We start from the raw sequence: 21743 nt of genomic DNA, 5'->3' as shown, positions 1-21743 counted from the left end.
TTTCGCGTAGCTGATGCCCGTCCCCAGCCGCCAGCGGCGCAGCCTGTGGTCCCGCGGAGCGCCCCGCTGCTCGCGCCCCGGCTGAGCCCGCAGCTGCTCTTCGCCCGTCCTCTCCGGCCGGTTCGAAGCCTCCGCGGCGCCCGGGCTTTGCGGTGCGCAGTGGCGAGGCCGCTGTGGAGCTCCCGGCCGGCGGGGGCTGGCCCAGCTGCGGGCCCCGCCGCGCGGTGATCGCACTCGGGAACTTCGCGCGGTGTGTCGGTCTTTGTCTCCCTCGGGGAAGCTGGACGGCACCTCGGCGGGCCCCGTCCCTGGGCAGGACCGCGCGCTGGGGGCCATGGAGTTCACGGCGTCGCCCAAGCCCCAGCTCTCCTCGCGCGCCAACGCCTTCTCCATCGCCGCGCTCATGTCCAGCGGCGGCTCCAAGGAGAAGGAGGCCACGGAGAACACCATCAAACCGCTGGGTAAGTGGGGCTGCCTGACGGCCCGCGGCGGGCGCGGGCACGGGCACGGGCACGGGCGGGGCCCCCCTGCGCCCCGTCTGCCGCGTCCCTGGCTGCGCGCGGCCCGCGAGGGCGCCGCTTTCCCGGCTCAGCGCGGCGGCCCGACCCTCAGCGCAGGCCGAGCGGCTGCGTGGGAGGTTTCCCCCCAAGGCCCGTGTTTTCTTTGGGAGCTTCGCGGCCTGTTGAACACAACCGGTTTGCGCTCCCTGTTTGTCTGGAACCCCAGGGGGTGAGAGGGTGTAACTTTGTTGGGATAACAACCATCAAGGAAAAATAACTTTAACCCCCCCCCCCTTAAGACTCAACAGGATTTGCGATGCTTGTAACACCTGCTTGTGCAGTTAAAACCAAGGAGGCTCTAAGCGACTTCACAAGAAACCGGTTTAATTGTGTCCCCCCCACTCGATGGACGAGGCAGGGCCGGTGCCTTGGCAACACTGGCGGGCTGTGGAACCAGCCGGGTCTCCCCGTGAACCGCCTTCTTCACAGACGCCCTGGACTTATCAATAGGACATCATTTCATGACCAGTCCTGTCCAGTAGAGGCTGGCAAAAGCATTAGCCAGTAACCATTTTCCAAATTCCTCAACTTTTAGCTATACTGTTTATTTAACAACCTTTACCATTTATAGAAGACTCTAGGCTCGGAGTAAGCGGAGAGAAGGGATTATGTGCCCCTTAGCGCTAGTGAGCTCTGTGGGAAAGACACTGCCAGCGATGGGTCCCGTCCCTTCGCAGCTGAGAAAGTCGTGTTCTCATCACCTCCTGGGGCCCCAGGAAATAATTATTTCACATCCCGATCAGCTGGTAGCCCCCAAAGAGTGAAAAACATCAAGTAGCAAACTGGGTAATATTTCTTTCTTTTTAACTCTCCCCAGTTTTTTCCTTCCTTCCCCCGTCCTTCCTGACAAGTTAACCTCTCACATCCAAAACAACAATAATAACATGAAAGATGAACCCCTAGAGATGACAAATAAGGGGCCTGGGCAGAGAAAGAGGAGAGAATTAAAATCCCTGTAGCAACTCAGAACCAAGGAAAAAGAAACCGGAAGATCCCTAGAACACAGAACGTCAAAGTCTCTCCTCCAAGGCTTTCACTTTTCCCTGGTCTCCCCCCCCCCCCCCCATCTAACCCTAAACCTGCCCAAGGAGTGAAACGACCGATCAAGCAAACCCTGGCTGTTTAGAAAAAAATCAACCACCAATTTCAGACTTGTGTTTGTGGCACTTCCCAACATTGTCCGCTCCTGTTGGGGTGCTTCCGAATTCTTTATAGATGCCCCCATCACAGCTTGGTAGCCATCGGGAAAAGATGATTCCAGGTTAAAATTCCTGACAGAGGTACCCACAGCATCCTGGGAAACCAGCCAGCTTCAGCCCCTGTCATTTCAACGTTGCTTCTTGTCTGTTCTCCTGAGAAAAAGCACCCATCTAAAGTCTAAACTACAGGGCCATTCCCCGCTCCCAGACCCCCCACCCCTCACTCCTCACCACACACAGTGTGTAAATAAGCGTCTCTCTGGAGGAGCCAGAACTCACTCTTGTCCCTTGGAGGGGTCCGTTCAGCAGAGCAGTTAGGAATATAAGCTGAAGCCTCCAAAGGTTCTGTTACGAGAGAGTGTGGTATGAACCCTACTGAAATGTTGAAGCAAATGTGGGGTGCGGGTCAAAAGCGTCTCCTGATCGCCCATTCAAACGCATTAAGTCTATTTAGAAGAACAGCTTGGGACCACTAGAGCATTTCTTTAAATTGTTTTGTGATGTAATTGACATTTAACGTTGTGTTAGAGCATTGCCATAGCCTTTCCTCTGCTTCCCAGCCCCGACACACGGGTTAATCTGGGCCTTAGGGACTTTGCATTTTTCAGTGGTCAGGAAATCAGAAAATTCCTAAGGCAACTTGTTAATTCCCTATTAAGACATGTGAATGCGCTTCTGAAAATATTGGTAGAAGATAAGATTTTGCCGTAGCCTGGGTCTCTTGCTCTGAATTTGAGGATATAAGGATAAGATAAATAATTGGATAATTCTGAATTTAAAACATTTCCTGGAGTCGGATTGTTATTGTAAAAGAAGAAAAGGTAAAAATTCTCTATTTCCTGCCCTAAGTCAAGGAGAAATACAGAAAATAAAACATTTTATATGATACGTATATCGTATGTATGCACATACCTACATTTAGAACGTGTTTCAATTCCTTGAGGGCACTTAGCATAGAGTTGTTTGGAGGTCAGTTTCACATTGCAGATTCAAGTAGTTTCTTTTTTAAGGGATGCAAGATAATTGGGATAATTACAAAAGTCCCCCTGTATTCCATCAAAGTGACTGCTGTAGTCCCAGGCCCTTATCAGCTGTGGGGGAAACGTTTGGTTCGCAGGCAGCGCTACTCCAGCCCCTGGTGGATGGCAGAGCCTTCTTTCTGCTTTAATATTCCCGCTAGCCTGAGTTTCAGGTTGTTTCCTCACTTCAGGAACCGTTTGGTCCAGAAATGACCCAGAGTGCACACTCCTGTGATTTAACAAGCTAAATGCTAGTCTTTCATAGATCTCAGGTTGTGAGTACATTGTACAAATGCCTTAATCTAACACCTTAAAGCCTAGGAAACAGAGCCAGGCAGAGAGGTGAAGGGACTTAATTTTTTTAACCACCTTTCCATTCCTGCCCACATTTTATTTTTTCAGTGGAGAGAGGGCTCCAGGAGGGAAGGAAAAGTTCCTTTCAGTGTGAGGAAGGCTCTCATCTCTTCCCTTGGTCTCCCTGGAGAAAAGTCGCTCTTGGTTGTCAACGGGGCAGGACTGGCACCAGATCCCACAAGCTGTGGAGTCTAGAACTTAGGAGGGATAAAAACAGGAATACTTGCTTTTCACCCATCACAGTCCCCACTTTCTGGCACTTACATGTTAATTCTCCAGTGTGGGTTTCAGTAACGGGTAACAAACCGTGGCTCTAGAACTCACTCGTTTGGTTCAGTAAGCAAGCACTGGACGTGTCACTCGTGGGAATCACACGCCTGATTTATATGATGATGGTTCTCAGCTGCCCTCCTGGAGTTTCTGAGCCTAACTTTTCCAAGGTCAAATCTGGGTACCTATTTTAGTTGTGCTGTTCTTCCTGTGTCTGCTTGACAATGTTAGCTGTCACTGTCCCTTCTCTTGCAGAACAATTTGTGGAGAAGTCATCCTGCGCCCAGCCCCTAGGCGAGCTGACGAGCCTGGAGGCTCACGGGGAGTTCGGTGGCAGTGGAGGCAGCAGCAGCCCACCCTCCTCCTCGCTGTGCACGGAGCCGCTGATCCCCACCACCCCCATCATCCCCAGCGAGGAAATGGCCAAAATCGCCTGCAGCCTAGAGACCAAGGAGCTCTGGGACAAATTCCACGAGCTGGGCACGGAGATGATCATCACCAAGTCTGGCAGGTAGCGGGGCCTGGCGGGGTGAGGAGCGGGTGCTGGGAATGCGCCCTGGGTGGCTCGGAGCAGTTCCAGGAATTGCGTGAATCCCCGTTCTGAGCACAGAGAGAAAGCTTCGCTCAGGGAGGGTCCTTCCTACCCACTTGCTTTGGAAAATGCTGCTCAGAGAATTTCCAGGCTTTTGCTTTCTCGAAGTCTGGCCATGGGAAACTTCACCTCGGTCTTGATGAGAAGGGCACAGGGACCAGGGATTTCTGTCCCCTGCAGCCTGGGAGGATTTGGAGGTGCAGGCTGGGCATCTGGAGGGTAGGAGGAACTGGAGCCCAGGGTGCAGGGAGGCAGCTGGGTGCTTCTTTTATATGGGCTTCAATCTGCAGAACCTCCAGTTCCCATTAAAACTAAAAGTAAAACCTGGGCAGCAGAAGGAAATTCATAAGGACCGCACTCCAGGGAGGAGGGGCGCTGGCTCCGCAGCCCCAGGGTGCCTGCGCTCTCCAGGCCGGGGTCAAAGGCTCCGGAGGTCGTTTGCCTGGGCGCCTCCTTGCTCCAGCTCTCAGCACTCTGGGAAATACCCCAGGGTCCCCCAAACCCAGCCGGAGAACCCCGCTCCCACTTTTATGGCAGGAGCAAGTTTTCTCCCAGCGAAGCCAGGGTGGTGCAGGGCTGGGTAGGCTTCGGAGGCCCTGGGTCAGAGCCTAATGGGTTTGCTAATAGAGCAGAGGCTTTCCCCTAACCCCAGACCTTCCGGCATCCAAAGTGAAACAAAACACAGCTAACTTCCTCCAGCCTTGAAGACTCTTGTAAAGGTGACACTTAAAATCATCTAGGATGTCGGTCTCCAGATTCACATCTCTGTGGCTTTACAGGAAACAGAGGGTTTGGGGGCCTCTGGGGTAGGGAGGGGAGTCCCACCCTTCTCTCCCTCTAATCCTAGGCAGTGTGAGCTCAGGCTGATCCGCTTTGTCTCCCTGTGTCAGGAGGATGTTTCCTACCATCCGGGTGTCGTTTTCCGGCGTGGATCCTGAGGCCAAGTACATCGTCCTGATGGACATCGTCCCCGTGGACAACAAGAGGTACCGCTACGCCTACCACCGCTCCTCCTGGCTGGTGGCTGGCAAGGCGGACCCACCCCTGCCGGCCAGGTTTGTGCCTCCAGATATTTGCCTGAGCACAATGCGTGTTAACCCTGCTGGTAGAATGTCTTCTGCCTGGTGGTTTGAATTCTAAGCAGGTCTGTTTGTAAAGCCCTGAGCTCTGGTAGGATTTTCAGACACTCCAGAACTGACTATACAAAATATGAGCTAGTCTCTGAGAAAGGCAGCGTTTTTACATAGCCGAGCATCGTCTGTAATTTTATCTTTGCTCTTAATTCACTTCAGAGTTTCCTTAAATTGCAGTGGGAATATTTGTTAGAAATCTGGGCCCATTTCATATGGCACTCATCATTTCTAGTTGGCTACTTAATACTACTGACAAAGTGGTTGCCCTAAAATCCTTTTTAAAAAAATGCATTTTGGTAAAGTGGTGGCTTATTGTAAATATTTGTTAACAATGTGGTAATATGTGCACACAATAAATATCATTTTGGTAAAGTGTGGTTGTTTTGGGCCAGAAAGGGCTCAGAGATTTTAAGTTTAAAGTTTAAGTGGATGAATGTAATTCAACATCAGGTTAGCATTTTTTTTACATGAAACATTGTTCAGTTAGTATCTTAGAGATCATATATGTTTGTGCTGTTCATTGGCAATAACATTTTCTTAGTAGAACCCTGTTTAAAATGTAACACATTAAACCTCTATTAGTGCTGCTTTGCCCAATTGAACACGGGGCAGTATGGGGGTGTTAGACCTGTTCAGATATTTGCTTATGTGAACAGTTACAGCTGTAGTTCCAGGAACCCAATTGTATACTTTAATACAAAGAATATTAGCTGACTTTACATTTAGGGTTTTAAAACCAAGCCTCACAGCTTTTAAGCTGTGTCAGGACTAATTTTTGTAATTGATTGAGAGTTCCTATCAGAACTGAAAATTTATTTCAATGTAAAGATTTAGGAACTTTGAAGGTACAGCCGGTTCTTTGTAAGTATGTAGCCTGGAGTCTTAGTAAAGGCACGAATCCGCACAGACTATTTACACTCATGGTTCACGCAGAATATTAGCTTATTTAGCAGCTAATGACGCTATTGAGCCTGCAGGATGCTAGATACAGGAAAGAAGAGATGAAAGAAGCCTCTCAGAGCTTTCTATGCCCACAAGAGACGAGGAGGGACATCTTCCCAACCCTTCCAAATCAGTATGTTAAAAACATATTCAATGATGAAGAGATTTTTTTTTGTTACTCATTTTTTTAATGAAGCAAGATTCACCAGTTTACAATAGATATTAAAATAAATGTAATTACTGTTCTCTGTTTCCTACTAAATAGCTGATTCACATTACGTTTGAGCTTTTAAAGGAGAGAGATTTAAGCAGATTCCTAACCATTTTTACAAACAAACCCTTTTTTTCCCCCTTCAAAGTCTCTCCTCTGAGAAGTTAATCACTCTTACTTAGCATGCGTTTTCTTTCTATCTGAAGGTATGGGAGCTGGTGCAGGCCCGCAGGACTTTGGAAATATGACATGCCTTGTTTATGTTACTAATCTGCTCTGGTTGGGGAAGGAAGGCAGGAACCAATGCACTATCTTAACTGAAGCATGTATAAGCTATTGCTGGAATTTCAAGTCCCAGGGACCTTCAGAGAGGAGGGGCTTCCTGTGCGCTTTTTCATTTATCTTAATTCATCTTATTTATATGGCCATCAGATAAAAATGTTTAGTGTGCTCTAGGATAGAAATATTCGAGATAATATAAGCAACTATTCTTTATTATTATTATTAAAAAAAGAAATAGTGCTAAAATTTCTAGCTCCATTAAGGAAAAGGTGGGGAACTTGGCAGGGTGATCACTTTTGTACCGATGATGGAAATTCCTTGTGGGTCTGGTTCTTTGACATGTTTTATTTCAGACGGAACTTCATCGGTCAGTTGTTCCTAAGCAGAAAAACTAATGCTTGAACATATTTGATCATAATAATGGCAAGACATTCTACATGATCTGAAATCATGCTCTGTTTTCACATAAGACATTCCCTTTTCTTGAAAGTAATGGATAAGTGAATCTTTATGAATGTGACTACACCTGGTGAATTGAGACTTAAAGAGAGGATGTTTCAGCCACTTCTGGGGCTTGAAATATCCTCGAACCTTTCTCTCTTTTTTCCTGGCAGGGAGGGTGGAACATGGTGCTGGTCGGTAAAACAACTGTAAAGTTATAGCCTTGGTTTGGACCGGTGACACTCGAACAGCCATGATAGTTGTGTCATCAAAGAATTCTTCCATTAAAAGGCAATTTTGAGCACTCCTCCTAAAAAAAAAAATCAAACAGGCAGGCAGGCAAACAAACACCTAGAGAAAGCCTCCCGGGTCCCTGCGTGGGTCTCGGGAGAATCTTCATCGCTGTCCGCCTTGCCTGTGCTTTGCTCGGGGGACTTGCTTTTAGTACATGCCCCCGATTCTTCTGTACTTTGTCCTCTGTGTGACAGGCCTTGGCACAGACTTCGTGTTCTTCATATGAACGTTGCCAGGAAAGGTTTTGTGACTTTTCCCCTTGCCTTTGCCCCAACCGTAATTATGTTTAGCTGTAGTTATAAGGATCCTATACAAAATTGGTGTGTAAATAACCTGTTGCCCCCATGAAGGAGCTTGTCCTATGGAACCAAGCACATTTCCTCCCCTGTCGTTGGTTCTGTAGTCTCCCCTACTCCAGAAAAGCTGTGGCAGGTGGGTACCAGGACTGGGAGTTACAGAGAGCTGTGCTTAGTGGGATCCTCGCGGGGGGAGCAGACGGCCAGCGTTTAACTGTGAAAGATTGCTTTGCACACAGCAGCTGATCAATAGATGATAATGCTTGATAAACACATTTCTTTTTCACTTAGGCTGTTTACCAATGAATACACTGAGTAATCTGAAGCTTACTCAGCTTGTTTTCATTTTCATCACTTAACAAGGTGATGAGGAAAGTAATGGCGTTTTAGGGTACCGGGGAGAGTAACAGATTAGGACAGTGGCCAATTAAAAGTTCCCAGGTCCCTGTATTAAAGTTACTCTGTCTTGTATTTACAAAGAACATAACTTTAAACTCAGTCACTTTCCATTTTAAATGAATGGATTCTCTAGAATTGTTTCCTCTTTTAAATTCTTTCTGTCTTCATTGCTTTTTAGCAGTGCTTATCCTAGGAAATTATTACGCAATTAGTGTAGCCTAATCTTTCTTTTGAAAATACCTATACCAATAGGTTTTATATTTTACAGAAGTAGCTCAGTGGCCTATTAGTAGGTAGATAGAAAAAAACTCTTTAAAATGGCTTGCTCAACAGATAATAGAAAGTTTATTCAGTATTACTCTTTTTAGATCATTGGTACATGAAGAAACACATTTAGAGGTTTTAGAGTTATTTTGGTATTGCTACATTATTAAATTTGACATTATGTGGGATAAATAAAAGTCACCATTTATATGGGGGGGTTGTGTTCCTTTAGAATCAGAATATTTTATAACCTACAGAGAACAGATTAAAAAAAAAAAAAAAAAGCCTCAATAAACTCTGTCACCATTTTCTCAGGCTGTATGTACACCCAGACTCCCCTTTTACCGGTGAGCAGCTGCTCAAGCAGATGGTGTCTTTTGAGAAGGTGAAACTCACCAACAATGAACTGGATCAACACGGCCACGTAAGTGCAGCACCTACGACTGTGCGGGTTCCCCGGGTGGAGTGGAGAAGTCACATGAAACTTCCTCCCTCCAGGTCTCCTCCTCCTCGCCCTCTGCCTCCCACCCTCTAGCTGTGAATCATTGTCTGAGAACATCCATTACTCATGTTGTCAAGAGGCCATTCACAGGGACACTGCGTGCCATTTCTAAGCAAGAGGGTCGGGGGCCTTCAGCACCATGGATTTCCTTTTAAGCCACTGCTTTGTACCTACACCAGTCAGACAAAGGGAACACGCCTGAATCCTGTCAGTGGTGTGTCAGATAACACAGCATCAAAGCAAGGGGGCAGAGGTCCCCCCGTGGGGTTGCCCAAAGTGTGTTCTCGAGATGCAGTAGAACAACAGGGTTTTATGTCCAAATAAGTCTGAAAGTTGTTCACCTACTTCCAACCTCTGAACAGCGCCACCAGCAGTTCCTCTGACTCGGTTGTGATAAATGGGCTCCTATGTGCAAGTGGATGCCGGCAATCTATTTGGTTTCAGGTCCAGGCTGACCATTTGAAACCATGCCTAAAGAAGTTTGGGAGAGTGCTTTTTACTCAATCTGTGTCCCCTTTGTAGAGAGTCTGATGAATACTAAAGCACAGAGAAGTCTTGCAGTGAGTGACAGACAAAACACTGATGATTTTGTGTCAAGGAGTTCATCAAAACGTGGGAAGGGACATGCTGGAATTCTGAGCTCTTATCAATAGTTAATAGAACAAACACCAAGGACTCAGGCCTTCGCGCATCTGATAAGATTGCTTTTTAAGGAACCATCTGGGATGTTAGTCCGTGCTCTTAAATAAAGATTTACGTAAAAATTCTGTTTTAGATTTATGCTAAAAAAAACTTTAAACAGACTTGCATACTTGTTTTTAATAAGAATACTGTTTTGGGTTTTTTGTTTGTTTATATGTTTTTGCCTGAATTGCCACAAAGCACATTGGTATTTGCATAGTGGCTTTTTGGGGCTTAGATATTCTGGTATCATTATTTCTTCTCTTATCCCCTTGTTACTTTACGTTTCAGTTTTTGTTGGATCTATGCAATTTAGAAAAGAATTTCAAAATTTTTTTCAGAAAAGATGGTGATAAGTAGATCATAAATTAGAGAGTTCTAGACACAGTTTCCAGTGGTTGGATTGAACCTGAAACCGCATAAATCTCTTCTGGCAGCATCCACTTGCCCACAGGAGACTGTGTTTATCACGAGCAAGTCAAAGGAACCAGGGTAACTCGTGACTGCAGGTGGCGCTGCTCAGAGGTTGGCAGCAGGCAGACAGGTTTCTGTCATTACACTTGTTGGAAAAGATAGTTGACCTTTATCTTTAAGGATGTTGTCATAACTGTCCTTTTTCTTCCCAAAGATGTTTCCATTGAGGACGTTTTTTTCAGGTTAAAATTTATAAAGTGTCTGAGAGACATTTTCTGTAGGCCAGCGATCGTTCTTAATGTCATCCATATGAAAATGTCTTGGGCTCTACTGAAATCTTTGTGGGGAGAGATGAAAATTTTTAGTGGTTCTAGTAGTTTCTGTGTGTGAAGCTTTTAGAGGAGCTGGGTCTTCCCAGAAAGACTTGGACGTCCATTCTGAGATCAGCCGTCCAGAACCTGACACATTTTCCTTTTAGCACCTGCTTTGTGGGCGGGCATAGCGCCGGCTGCACCTTGGGAGCTCTGCATCCAGCCAGACGATGCCAAGACTAGGCTTTGACAAATTGTTGAGTTTCGGATGGTTGTTAATATCCATTTTTGCTTTAAAATTTTATTATTTAATATAACCCTTTGTCACCAGCCATAGTGTGTTCTGGAAACGACAGGAAAGGTTTTGAGGTCCTGTGTTGTTTTGCCACACTCTCTGAGTTAGTCCTGAAGAAAGCCCTCTTACTGGTGCATGTTTAGTTTTATATTCTTACTTCCAGGAAATTATTTGGAAGTAAGATGAAGCAGCGTCCACATTTTTATTAGTGTTCCTGAGCCTCACAAGGGCTTGAGCAGAGAGTCCAGGAGCCTGGGGTTTGAGTCAGTCTGGTGTCCTTTCCCAAAGGGAATTGATTGTAGGGGAGCCAGGACCTTATTTAAAGCTTAGGGTTTTTCCTGTGTGTGTGTGATTTGAAAACTCTACCTTCTTAGAGCATATAGTGAATTATCAGGTTTTCTTTTATATTAGCACTTTGTCACTTCGAGTTTATTCTGGTTTTATGACTGAGCACAGATACCCTGAACTCCTTAGAATACGTGCCTACAAAGAGATGACTGGTTTTTTAAGTTTTTTTCAATTCATTTGAAGCTCTCACACGTTTCAGTTATTCCTACTCAGGTTTAGGGCCATAGAAAGATCACATGTGCAAAATCCAGTGCCAGCTAATGCCCTGTACCTTGCAGTTGGCTTACATCTCAGCACAGAGAGAGACCGATTCTGTACCAGGTACCCCACAGCGACTAGTATCTGAGTCTCCTAAAGTCAACCAGCAGGAACACTCACCTCCCACACCCACACTAGTGGACAAAACGAGGGAGCCATTAGTTGCAACAACGCTGTGTGCATTTGAAGTTGGTCCTGCCACTGTATTTATAAAACACCTCCTCTGAGAGCCAGGCTCTCTGCTAGGCCCTGAGGGTGAATGGCACACAGTGCGAGGCCTGTTATCCCAGGAAAGACATACCTGATTTTGCAGATTTAGGTATCTGTCTAGGTGGTGGGGCGGGGAAGATTTTATATCCGAAGGTGAATTTTATTGCTCAGATTTCGTAATGGCAAATTATTATATTTGATTGAAAAGATACACGATCCTGTCTTGTTGACCTGGGTATGCTATGGTTTCTAAGTATTGGGCAACTTTTATCATTATCATTTATGCTTAGTTTGTGCCTGAAGTCAGGAATCGGTGAACCTGCCAGAAATACCAACGACAATAATAATACAGTTCATATTTATTGAGCTCTTCCTGCTTGCTCTGTGATTTATGACGGTTACATCATCTAATCCCCACCACACCCTGTGAGGTTAATACTGGCTTTGCGTTTGAGAGCAAGAGGTTGGAGAGGTGAGATCGCTCACCCTGAGATGAAAGAGCTGGAAAGTAGCAGATTCACTATTCTAACTCTGGCCTGTCTAATAGCACACCGCCCCCCATAAATAACAGTCTGTCACACCTAGCATATATAATTCCTTACTTTAGAAAATGTAGACATACATCCTTTGGTCTAACCAGACCAACAAACAACAAATATTTCAAAGACTTGATTTAAAACTAAATAAACTTATTTTCCACATGACTTTCCCCCCATCATTTTAGAAAACGACGTGTATTTTCTTGCAGTTGTTTTGGTAAAATGTGACTTACAAGGATAACTCTGCAGTATCCTGTGCAAATGATTTGCTTTGAGAATGGAACAGGGTAGATCCTGTTCTTGAAACTGAATTTGAAACTAGACTTCATGCTGCGTTTGTTGCCTCGTTGTAGTTCGGCCTGTTGAGCAATATAAACACCCGAACTTCAGCATTCCCCACTTCTCTGCTGTAGATCATTCTGAACTCGATGCATAAGTACCAGCCGCGGGTGCACATCATTAAGAAGAAAGACCACACGGCCTCGTTGCTCAATCTGAAGTCTGAAGAATTCAGGACGTTCATCTTCCCAGAGACGGTCTTTACCGCAGTCACTGCCTATCAGAATCAACTGGTAAGCGCACCACTCACGATTTATTTCCTAAGTAAGGTGAAGATTTAGGAGGTGCTTCCGTTTTCATGGAAAAGACAACGATCCCAGTACTTAAAACAGAAGGTCTCTTTGGAGAGAGCTATGGAGTATCAGCCCGGAGCCTCGACGTGCCGAGTGACCAGGCTCAGGGTGATGCAGGCCCGCACTGCGCCATCTGTTCTAGAACCTGTGTCCTCCTGGCCAGGTTGTTCGCTGCCCACTCTCTGACCCAGAACTGCCCCCTATCTGGTTCCTCAAATGCTCTTCTCGAGAAATTATCTGCTTCCTTTTCTTCTTCCTGGTAGAGCCTCCTGAGGTACTTAGCCGTTCGCTCATTGATTGCCCCACAGAATGTGGAAGTTCAGCGTTTCTGCAGAATCAGCACGTACTCTAGCCAACTTCCCAAACCACTGGCACTTTCGCTACTTTGTGGCCTTAGTCAGTGGTAATTTAGGTCATGATAATTCTACTAGAATGATTTTAAATGTCTCTTTAGATGATAAGCTGTCGTATGTAAGCAGTGTGTATTTAATTAACATCAAGCTATTTAATTTATAACATGGAGTTATATATTTTTACTCTTTGTTGTATATCACATTTAAGATTTATGCATTTTTCACCCACAAGGTTTAATTCAATTCAGTAAATATTTATCAAAGTCTTAGTAAGGACTGGGTGCTGTTAGATACTTTCCCATGCATTTTCTTCTCTCGTGGTGAGCATGACCTTGAAGCCTGGGGATAATAGCCACATCTACATAATTATAATAATGACTGATATTTGGGCATTCACTATGTGCAAGACACCATTTCAAGTGCATTGTTTTATTTAATCTTCACCATGATTTTATGTGATAGGGACAAGAGTATTTTTATGTCACCTTTTACAGCTGGGAAAGTGGAGGCACTGGCTACATCTAATAGCAGCCAGATGATCTAATGACATTATCTCACTTAATTTCTTTTTCCCCCACTCAGATTTTTATTTAGAAAATTTTCAAATGTGTGAAAGTTAAATGGTAAATTGAATCCACCCAGATTCAAAAATTAACATTTGGCCACTTAAACTCCCCTGCCCCATTTCCGTCTCTGTATGTGTCCATACTTACTGTTTCTTTAGTCATTTGATATTGCTACATATATCACGATACCTTACCTGTAAATACTTCTGTAAATACATACTGACCATAAGAATATTTTGTAGCCACAATATCTTCATCACAGCTAAGAAAATTATTAAGAATTATTCCTTAATATCATCTAAAATTCAATTAATATGAACATTTTCAGGATAGCCCAACAAATATCTTTGTAACCCCTTCCCCCCTCTGAACTAGAATCTAAAGTCTATGGTTTGGATTTATTCTAATTTAGAAAAATCTCTCCACGTTTTTCTCAATATCTCATTTAATTCTGACACCAATCCCCTGAAGAAGCCCACCTCAAGCCCCATTTTGTAGATGAAGAGACAGGTTCAGAGCAGTTAATACACTGGCCCAAGGTCACAAATCTGGGTCTTCATTCCTCCTTTTTCGTGGCATCATGCTGGATGTCAGGGCCAAGGACATTACCACCAACAGTGTCAAAGTTTGGAAACAGCGTTTGACAATATTGTCAAATTAAAATAGTTTATTTCTATGCATCTACCTTTAAAACCCTAATTCCTAGCACAATGCCTTCTATATATTTGAAATTCAGGTAATAGTCAAAGATTTGATTTGGTTTTTCAAGCCAATTTTGAAATGGTTTATAAACCTTTTAAGACCAATCAAAATTCACGCTTACTGAACATTTAGGGGGTGAATAAATTAATTTGGGGGTTAATGTTGTCTTTAGTCTTATACAGTTTTCTAAAGCTACCTTTGGTTCTTCCTAGGCCTCCCCACATCTGCTCTTTCATTACTCTATCATGTTTGTGTCCTGGCTTTCCTATAGCAAACATAATAAAATAAATATATAGGAAATATGTTAAATATTTACTAAGGATACTAGAAATACTAGAATTCTGTTTTCTATGCACAAAGAACAGGCAGAGCCCTCGCAGGTGTGGCTCAGTTGGTTGGGCATCATCTGTGCACCAAAAGGTTGCCGGTTTGATTCCCAGTAGGGGGCATGCAGGAGGCAGCCGATGGATGTTTCTCTCTTGGATGTTTCTCTTTCTCCCCCTCTCCCTTCCTCTCTCTCTAAAATCAGTAACAACATATTTAAAAAAAAAAAAAAGGAACAGAGAGAAGAGAGAGGAAGAAAATGTGAAAGTTCACAGTCAGGATCACCTTCATATGTCTTAAACTTTAGACAGGACTGGTATTTTTATATCTATTAAAAGCCAAATCAGACTTTTCCAATGGAATTTGTGGAAAAGCTTCTCATTTATTGCGGCTGGTAGTTTTATTTATAAGTAATGAAAATGGGACTTTTAAAAAATTATTTTTTCCTCTGGTTTTGGCGAGGAAACGACCGCATTTGTCTACATCATTAGATAAAAGCTAAATACATTATACTTTCAACAAACTATTTTATAGTTTAAGATTTAAAGGTCATACATTGTTTTTGGAGCAGGCAGACCACTGCTGGAGAGTTGAAGTGTAGGTCAGGTTCCATTTTTAAATGCCTTTGGACAGATCTTTTCCTGATAATTGGAGAAATGGTCTCTGAGGGCCAATTTCACCTTGCGGCTGGGAGCCCCAGCCGTAGCCAGAGACCAGTGATGTCACGGGGAGTGTCAACCCCTGGAAAAAACGGCTGAAGCAGATGCTCGCCCCTTCGGGGTCTGGCTGAGTGTGAGAGAAGGTTCTCCACAGACTCCCGATGGTCACACTTCCGAGGCGGCCTCGGGTCCTGTGTTTCTCTATACGCATCCTCAGAGTGGCTGCCGCTACCCATTAAGAACAGATTTCTTACTTACCCAGCTTATTTCCTTCCCGGTTTTCCATTTTCCATGAACTAAGCTGAAAAGGAAATGAGCAATTTTCTTTTTTGGCTGCTCTAGAGTGAATGAATGTTCATGGGCAAAAAATGAGCATTTCTCAGGCATCGTCAAGCGCCCTTAAAATTCATATTATCCAAGAATCAATCTATAACCTGCCCGTGTTAATGACAGAGAAGTTCAGGCTCTCTGGTCAGGAGAGTGTGGAGAAATTTCTACTCCAAGGGTAGTAAATAGCTTCTTTGCAGCTTGTACATTGGCCAGCTCACATCAAGAAAACTTGAAAAAAATGTCTTTCTTTTGTAATAATAAAAGCAGTTCTTCAGGTGTTAGTGGCTTAAAGTGAACAGTAGATACGCTGTGATCAGAGGAAAATTGCTGTTGGCAAAATAGCACTTCAGACTATTTCAATCATGTGAAAGAAGAGGACATGCCTCGACCCATGACTTTTCCCCCCAGTTTAGGACTATTTTGTGTGTGTGTCTCTGAAGATTACCGTGGGTGTCGGAGTGATATGGATGAGCTGTGACTCTTTAAAGGGACCTATGGGTGTTTTTCACGCACTGAGTAGCTGTGTCAGTTTTCTTACGTCCCTTTCAGCTCTGACACTCAGGGATTTTACAGGCCAAGCCTCTTTTCATCAGTGTTTCCTTTATTTACTTATTTTTGTTTCGTAACCTAACGTATTCTTCTTTGGAGATGCAGTGCGTATGATTTAATAGATCTTTTCATACTAATTATTAATATTGTGGGAATTAGGACTAGCACAGCATAGACACTTAGTACTTCAGACAGTGATTCTTATTAGCAAATGCTTTTTTTCCACATAAGCTTAGAGTCTATAGATAACATTGCATGGGTGGGCAACAAAAGACCGACTCACTTGAGTCTATTGTGAGGGGCTACTGGGGTAAATTTATATTCTAAAAGCTTTAGAGCATGTATCTATGTCATGTATCTCAATAGACATTAAACACGAAGCTGTTATTGGTCATTTAATCTTTTTACCCATTATAAATATAGATATGTGCCTTGGTATTAGAAAATTACGTTGCCATTTCAGCATGAGGCAGCATTTCTGTTTTTGCTCCCCAGTCCCCACCAATGCTGGCCCTCCGGGCAGCTCCCCCTTCCCCGATTGTCTCTATGCCACACTGCTCATGGAAGACCCTGTCCCCGATTGTCTCTATGCACTGACCTCCGGCCTGTCCTCAAGTACCTTCCTCCGAGGCTTTTCCGGACCATCCATTGCATCCATCCTGTGAGCTCTGGCAGTTGCGACCTTTCTCACGAAACCCAGGCACACTACACATTCTCGCGGTGCCGTGATGGAAAGTGAACAAACTATTTCCGATTTTATTTCCCGACCTCCAGAATGATCTTGTTTATTGCCCATTCTTCCCCTTCCAGATAACCAAGCTGAAAATAGACAGCAACCCCTTTGCCAAAGGATTTCGGGACTCCTCCCGGCTCACTGACATCGAGAGGTAATGAGAATTTTCTGCTTACTTTCTTTGTCCAGATAAGATAAAGAGAAGGGCAGGTTGGTAAGAACACACCCCCGTCAGCGCCAAAGGACCGTGACGTCCCTGTGCGCGGCCCCCGCCCCCGCCGCCTTCCCATTGCGAGCCCTGTAGATACGCGGCGCTTAAGGTTTGACAGCTGCTGCAGCCGCATCTGTTCTGTGCTCAGTTTCTGAGTGAAGTGGCTCCTTTGGTCAGGACATTTATTCAACTGTAAAAATAGGGCTTTCTTATCAAAGGCTCAGTGCTCTTGATGCCATTAAGCTCCGCGTCTCGAGTGGCAGTCTGCAGAGAAATGGAGCCTTGATAGCCTTTGCCTCGGAACCGGTGTATTTGCTAACACGAAGATTACAGGGGTAGCTTGGAATTTTGAAAAAAAGGTCATTTAACTCAAGGCACATATTCTACCCAGAGCTTAGACTGCTTCTGTTTAGAAGGAGAGACTTCAGATCTCAGGACCTTTAAGAAGACAGGTGACAATCATGTGCCTGGAACTCACCCACTTTTACCTTAACTCAAATGGTCCACACAGTGTGAGACCATCTATGTGATTAGTGATGACAATGTTGAGATCCATGGTTTGCCCAAAAGAAATGTCAAAAAATGTGTTTTTCAGAGAGAAGATTCTTTAACCTGATTGTATCTCTTACATATATTGTGTAACTTTCTGTACTTTTTTTTTGGAGAACATTTAAGTTCTACTTTATTAATGAATTTGAGTAATGCAATAGTGTTATCACCTCTACTCGCCTGTTACACAGGAGATCCTCAGGCCTGTTCATCTTCTGTGCTTGTTCTTTTATTGGGCTCTGTTTTACCTCATTTCCAAATCTTGGTGTGATTTTCCTACCAAGCACTGCACTTTGCCACATTCTTCGTTACCTACCACGTGGTCACATCTCCTGATCTTAGTGCTTCTTCCCAGCCTGTCTTGGCAACTCAAACTAAGGGCTAATTACAGGTCTTAGCAATTTAGCAACGCCTGTCTGATCCTTCCTGCAGCCTTCCCAAGGGCAGAGCATTGGGGGGGATTAATTTGGGGGAGCAGACATAGAGGCTCAGTGGGGAGGCAGAGAAGCCAGCAGGAGAGACTGAAAGTTGGGCAGCAACTGTGCGATTTGAGTAGAAAGAAAGATCCATTAGTTGGAGAGCTTGTTGAGTGGTTGGGGATGTTGCGATCAGAGGGAGAAACTCGAGCCTGTGGTCGAAGATCCATTGCAAAAACAGAAAAGGCAGTGGGCAGCCCTCCTATTAGTTGGGACATCGGTGGGCAAATAGGCCTTGAGACCCAACTAGGCGAGAGTGTGGTATCAACAGGGTAACAAATGGGTCTGTGAAAAAAGGCTGCTCTCAGGAGCCGTGACCTTTCTCATCTATTTCTGGAATTCCAGGGGCACCGAATCAGACTGTGGTGACGCAGGTGACTTTGTAATCGGTGCACCTGCCTCAGGGTTAGTCAGCAAGAACAAGGACGGTGGCTCAGCGGGGACAGTAGTGATGTGCTTTCAGAGTGTGTGTCATTCCTTCTGTCTCAGACCAAGGGCGAATGTGGTGTGCTGGGAGACAGGTCATGGGGTAGAGCCCCAGCCCTGCCTCTTACTAGCTGAGGGATCCTGGAGAAGCCACCTGACCCCTGAGTCTGTTTCCTCATCTAGAAAATAGAGAAAAGAACCCTGCTCGCTTCACAGGTTTATCATGAGAACCAAGGAAGGTGACATTTATGAAGGCAGCTTATCAGTCCAGGCTCCTCATCTTTGTAGACGAGCATGACTGTTGCCCCATCCAAGTGTAATAAACTACTCCTGGAGTAAACGTAGCCCTTGGCTGCACATGTTCATGAGATAGGAGTGCCCACTGCCCTTTAGAAGGACAGGCTTGATGGCGCATGTGACACATTTTCCACTTCCAGAACAAGCATCCTGATTTCAGGGACACTCACACGATGCTCAGTGGCTCTCAATGCTCTGAGGGCCAGGAGAGCATCTTGTGTGACTTAGCTGGAAATTTGTAAGATGACCCAAGTTGTGTGAAATCTGCCAAGGTTTTGGATTTCATTTCCAGGTATTTAAGTCTGAATTTTCCCTAAACAGCCTTTGGGGATGGGGCAAATCAGATCAATTGATCTTTAGAGACCTACAGGAATTAAATTAGTCTGGAGTCAGTTACTGCACTAAACCGCCTAGTAATTGAATTGCTCCATGTAACTGATTGAAAACAGCCCCATCTGTAACAATACAGGGAACTTTGCTTTAGAAGGGATCTGAGAGAAAAGTACACTTTTTTATGACACGATGACAGAATTGGCACTTTTCTAACCTAATTGAATATGATATTATAAATATGCGACCCCAGTGATTTCCACTTCCCTGCTCCAGATTTACAGCGGCTGTGGGACACCCAAGCGAAATGCCTTGAAGGTTGCTTGCCTGACACCTCCAGACTCATGGTTTTGAGTTTTAATCCCTCTGCCACTGCGCAGGCTTTGGGGATGTCTAAAAGGCACTAGGTTTTCTTGCTCTCACTTGATGAGGCTCCGTTCAGACACGGACTGTCTCCCCTACTTCACGTGCAGCTTCTCCCTCGTCTGTAGAAGGAAATCTGCCTTGTTCGCCAAAGTAGAACGTATTTTCATCAGGTACTTTGCACGTATACCTGCGATGGACAGCTAAGAAGCAACCCAGAAGCCCAAAGAGACTTCTTAATCCAATTTAAGGTTATTTTAGTTCAGGGAAAGAAGAATCTGATGATTCCATAAAATAAATAACCTATAGACAGCCTGTTGGCTTTTTTTGGACACTGTACAGCAAACAAAGGCACGGTGTTACTTAAGAGAAAGGAAAAATAACAAGGAGAGTTTTTTAATGTTTTCTTAAAAATTAACTCCCTTTTGTTAGCTTTTTTCTTTTTAAAAAAACAGAGTTCATGCTCATTGCAGAAAAATACTGCCAAGTAAGAAAAAAGAGCATAAACAGGTAACATTGTTTTGTTTACTCAGAGATAACCGCTGGCAAAGACTTGCATATTCCCCCAGATATTTTCCTATGCAGGGGCCGAACATTTACTTCCTTTTAATCGATACTGATAGATACATGTCTGCAGCACACTTTTTAACGGCTGCCTAATTTTCCATTGTGTACAAGAATTTATGCCCAATCCTGTATGTTACTTAGGTTTCCCACTTTTCATTCTTACAAACAGTGCTGGGAGGAAAATGTATGTCTTTATACATATTCTTCATTGTTACCATAGATAAATACTAACAAACAAAAACGCTGGGTCAAAGGACATAACATTTTAAAAATCATATGCTGTTTTTAATTGTTAAAAATTTTGGGAAAACCTAAATATTCAATTATAGGAGAATGGCTTAACAAATGTTTATAGTCATATAATGGAATTTTTTAAAATTATGATAATATATACAAAATATAAAGCTTAACCATTTTAACTATTCTTAAGTGTACAGTTCAGTGGCATTAAATACATTCACACTGTTGTGCAATTACCACCATTATCCATTTCCAGAATGTTCCCATCGTCCCAAGCCGAAAATCTATACCCATGAACACTAACATTTCTCCTTCCCCAGCCCCTCGTACTGTCTGTCCTACTTTCTGTCTCTGAATTTGCCGAGCGTCGGCACCTCATGTCAATGGAAAGACAGACATGTTTTTAAGGCTTTCATACATGTTGCCAAGTTTCCCTAGAGAGCAGTCATCCGTGTCATGGCCTTGTGCCAGTTTCTTAGCACCCTTCTCACACACGATTGCTATCTTTTCATCTCTGCCAATTTGATAAGTGAAAACTTGTATTTCCTTTTGTAAACTGGCCAATTATATCCTTAGCCCATTTTTTCCTTTGGATTGTTCATCCTTTATTGATCTATAAAAGCTATTTATATATTAGTATTTTTGTTGTTCATCTATGTTGGAATCATTTTCTCTGTTCAAAATTAGTTTTTTATTTGTTTTTGATAAATAGAATATTTTACCACAAAACCTAGTGTTCTCTTTTTTTATGATTTCTATCTTAAAAAGACATTCTCTACTCCGAAATTATATAAATATATAAATATTCAACTACAGATTTTCTATCATTTAACTGCTTTCTAGTTTTTTATTTAGGTATTTAACTCATGCAGTACTTTTTTGGTGTAAGATATAAAATACATATGTCATTGTATATTTTAATAAGTGGCCCTAATACCATGTATTTACTGACATATTCCTTTCTCACTAATTTATAATTCCTCCTTTATCATATACTAAATTCTTGCCGATAGTAATTTCTTCAGTCTCTCTTTATTGACCTGCCAGTATTGTCAAAGTTTTTATAAATTGGCAAAATATATAAATATTTGATGATACTTAGATATCTGATATAGCAAACTCCAAACGTTTTGCTTGTCATTTTCAAATTTTCTTGCCATTCTTTGAAATTTATGCTTCCAGTCTTTGAAATCATTTTGTCAAGTCTGCCCCAAAAATATTATTGGAATTTCGATTGGTCTTGTTTTGAATTTATACAATAATCTGGGGGAGCAAATTGATATCTTTGCAGTAATGAGACTCCCTTCTAGAAATATACCCTATAATTTGTCCTTATACTGAAATACCTCCTTATGTTCTCTAGAAGTTTGGCACATTCAAGTGTGTAAGTTCCGCACACATTTTCTTAGGCACGTAGCTCAGTCTGTTAGAGCTCTGCAGTCCAATTCATTAGCCACTGGCCATCAATGGCTAGTGAGTGAAGGCTTGAAATGTGGGTCATTCCATGTTGAGGTGTGCTGTGAGTGCACACACCCACACATACCCATACATGCACGCACACACACACAGACACACATGCACACACCCCACTGATTTTGAAGGCCTAGTATGAAAAAAGAATG

The 21743-nt window shown here is 43.6% G+C and overlaps 1 protein-coding gene across 1 annotated transcript in view; it reads left to right on the top strand.

Annotated features, from left to right (window-relative positions):
* Positions 1-334: 334 nt before the first annotated feature.
* TBX20 (T-box transcription factor 20) overlaps positions 335-21743 on the top strand; it is a gene marked incomplete at its 5' end in the record, with an annotated part of 35217 nt that continues 13808 nt past the window's right edge. The window contains 6 exons of the mRNA XM_081146967.1: positions 335-461; positions 3658-3913; positions 4885-5049; positions 8572-8680; positions 12228-12386; positions 16740-16816. Coding sequence (XP_081003093.1) covers positions 335-461; positions 3658-3913; positions 4885-5049; positions 8572-8680; positions 12228-12386; positions 16740-16816 — 893 coding nt within the window. The remainder of the gene's footprint in view (positions 462-3657; positions 3914-4884; positions 5050-8571; positions 8681-12227; positions 12387-16739; positions 16817-21743) is intronic.

Source organism: Miniopterus schreibersii, assembly GCF_964146895.1.
Source record: "Miniopterus schreibersii genome assembly, chromosome: 9".
Taxonomy (NCBI): domain Eukaryota; kingdom Metazoa; phylum Chordata; class Mammalia; order Chiroptera; family Miniopteridae; genus Miniopterus; species Miniopterus schreibersii.
This window is presented reverse-complemented; position numbering and strand designations above follow the sequence as displayed.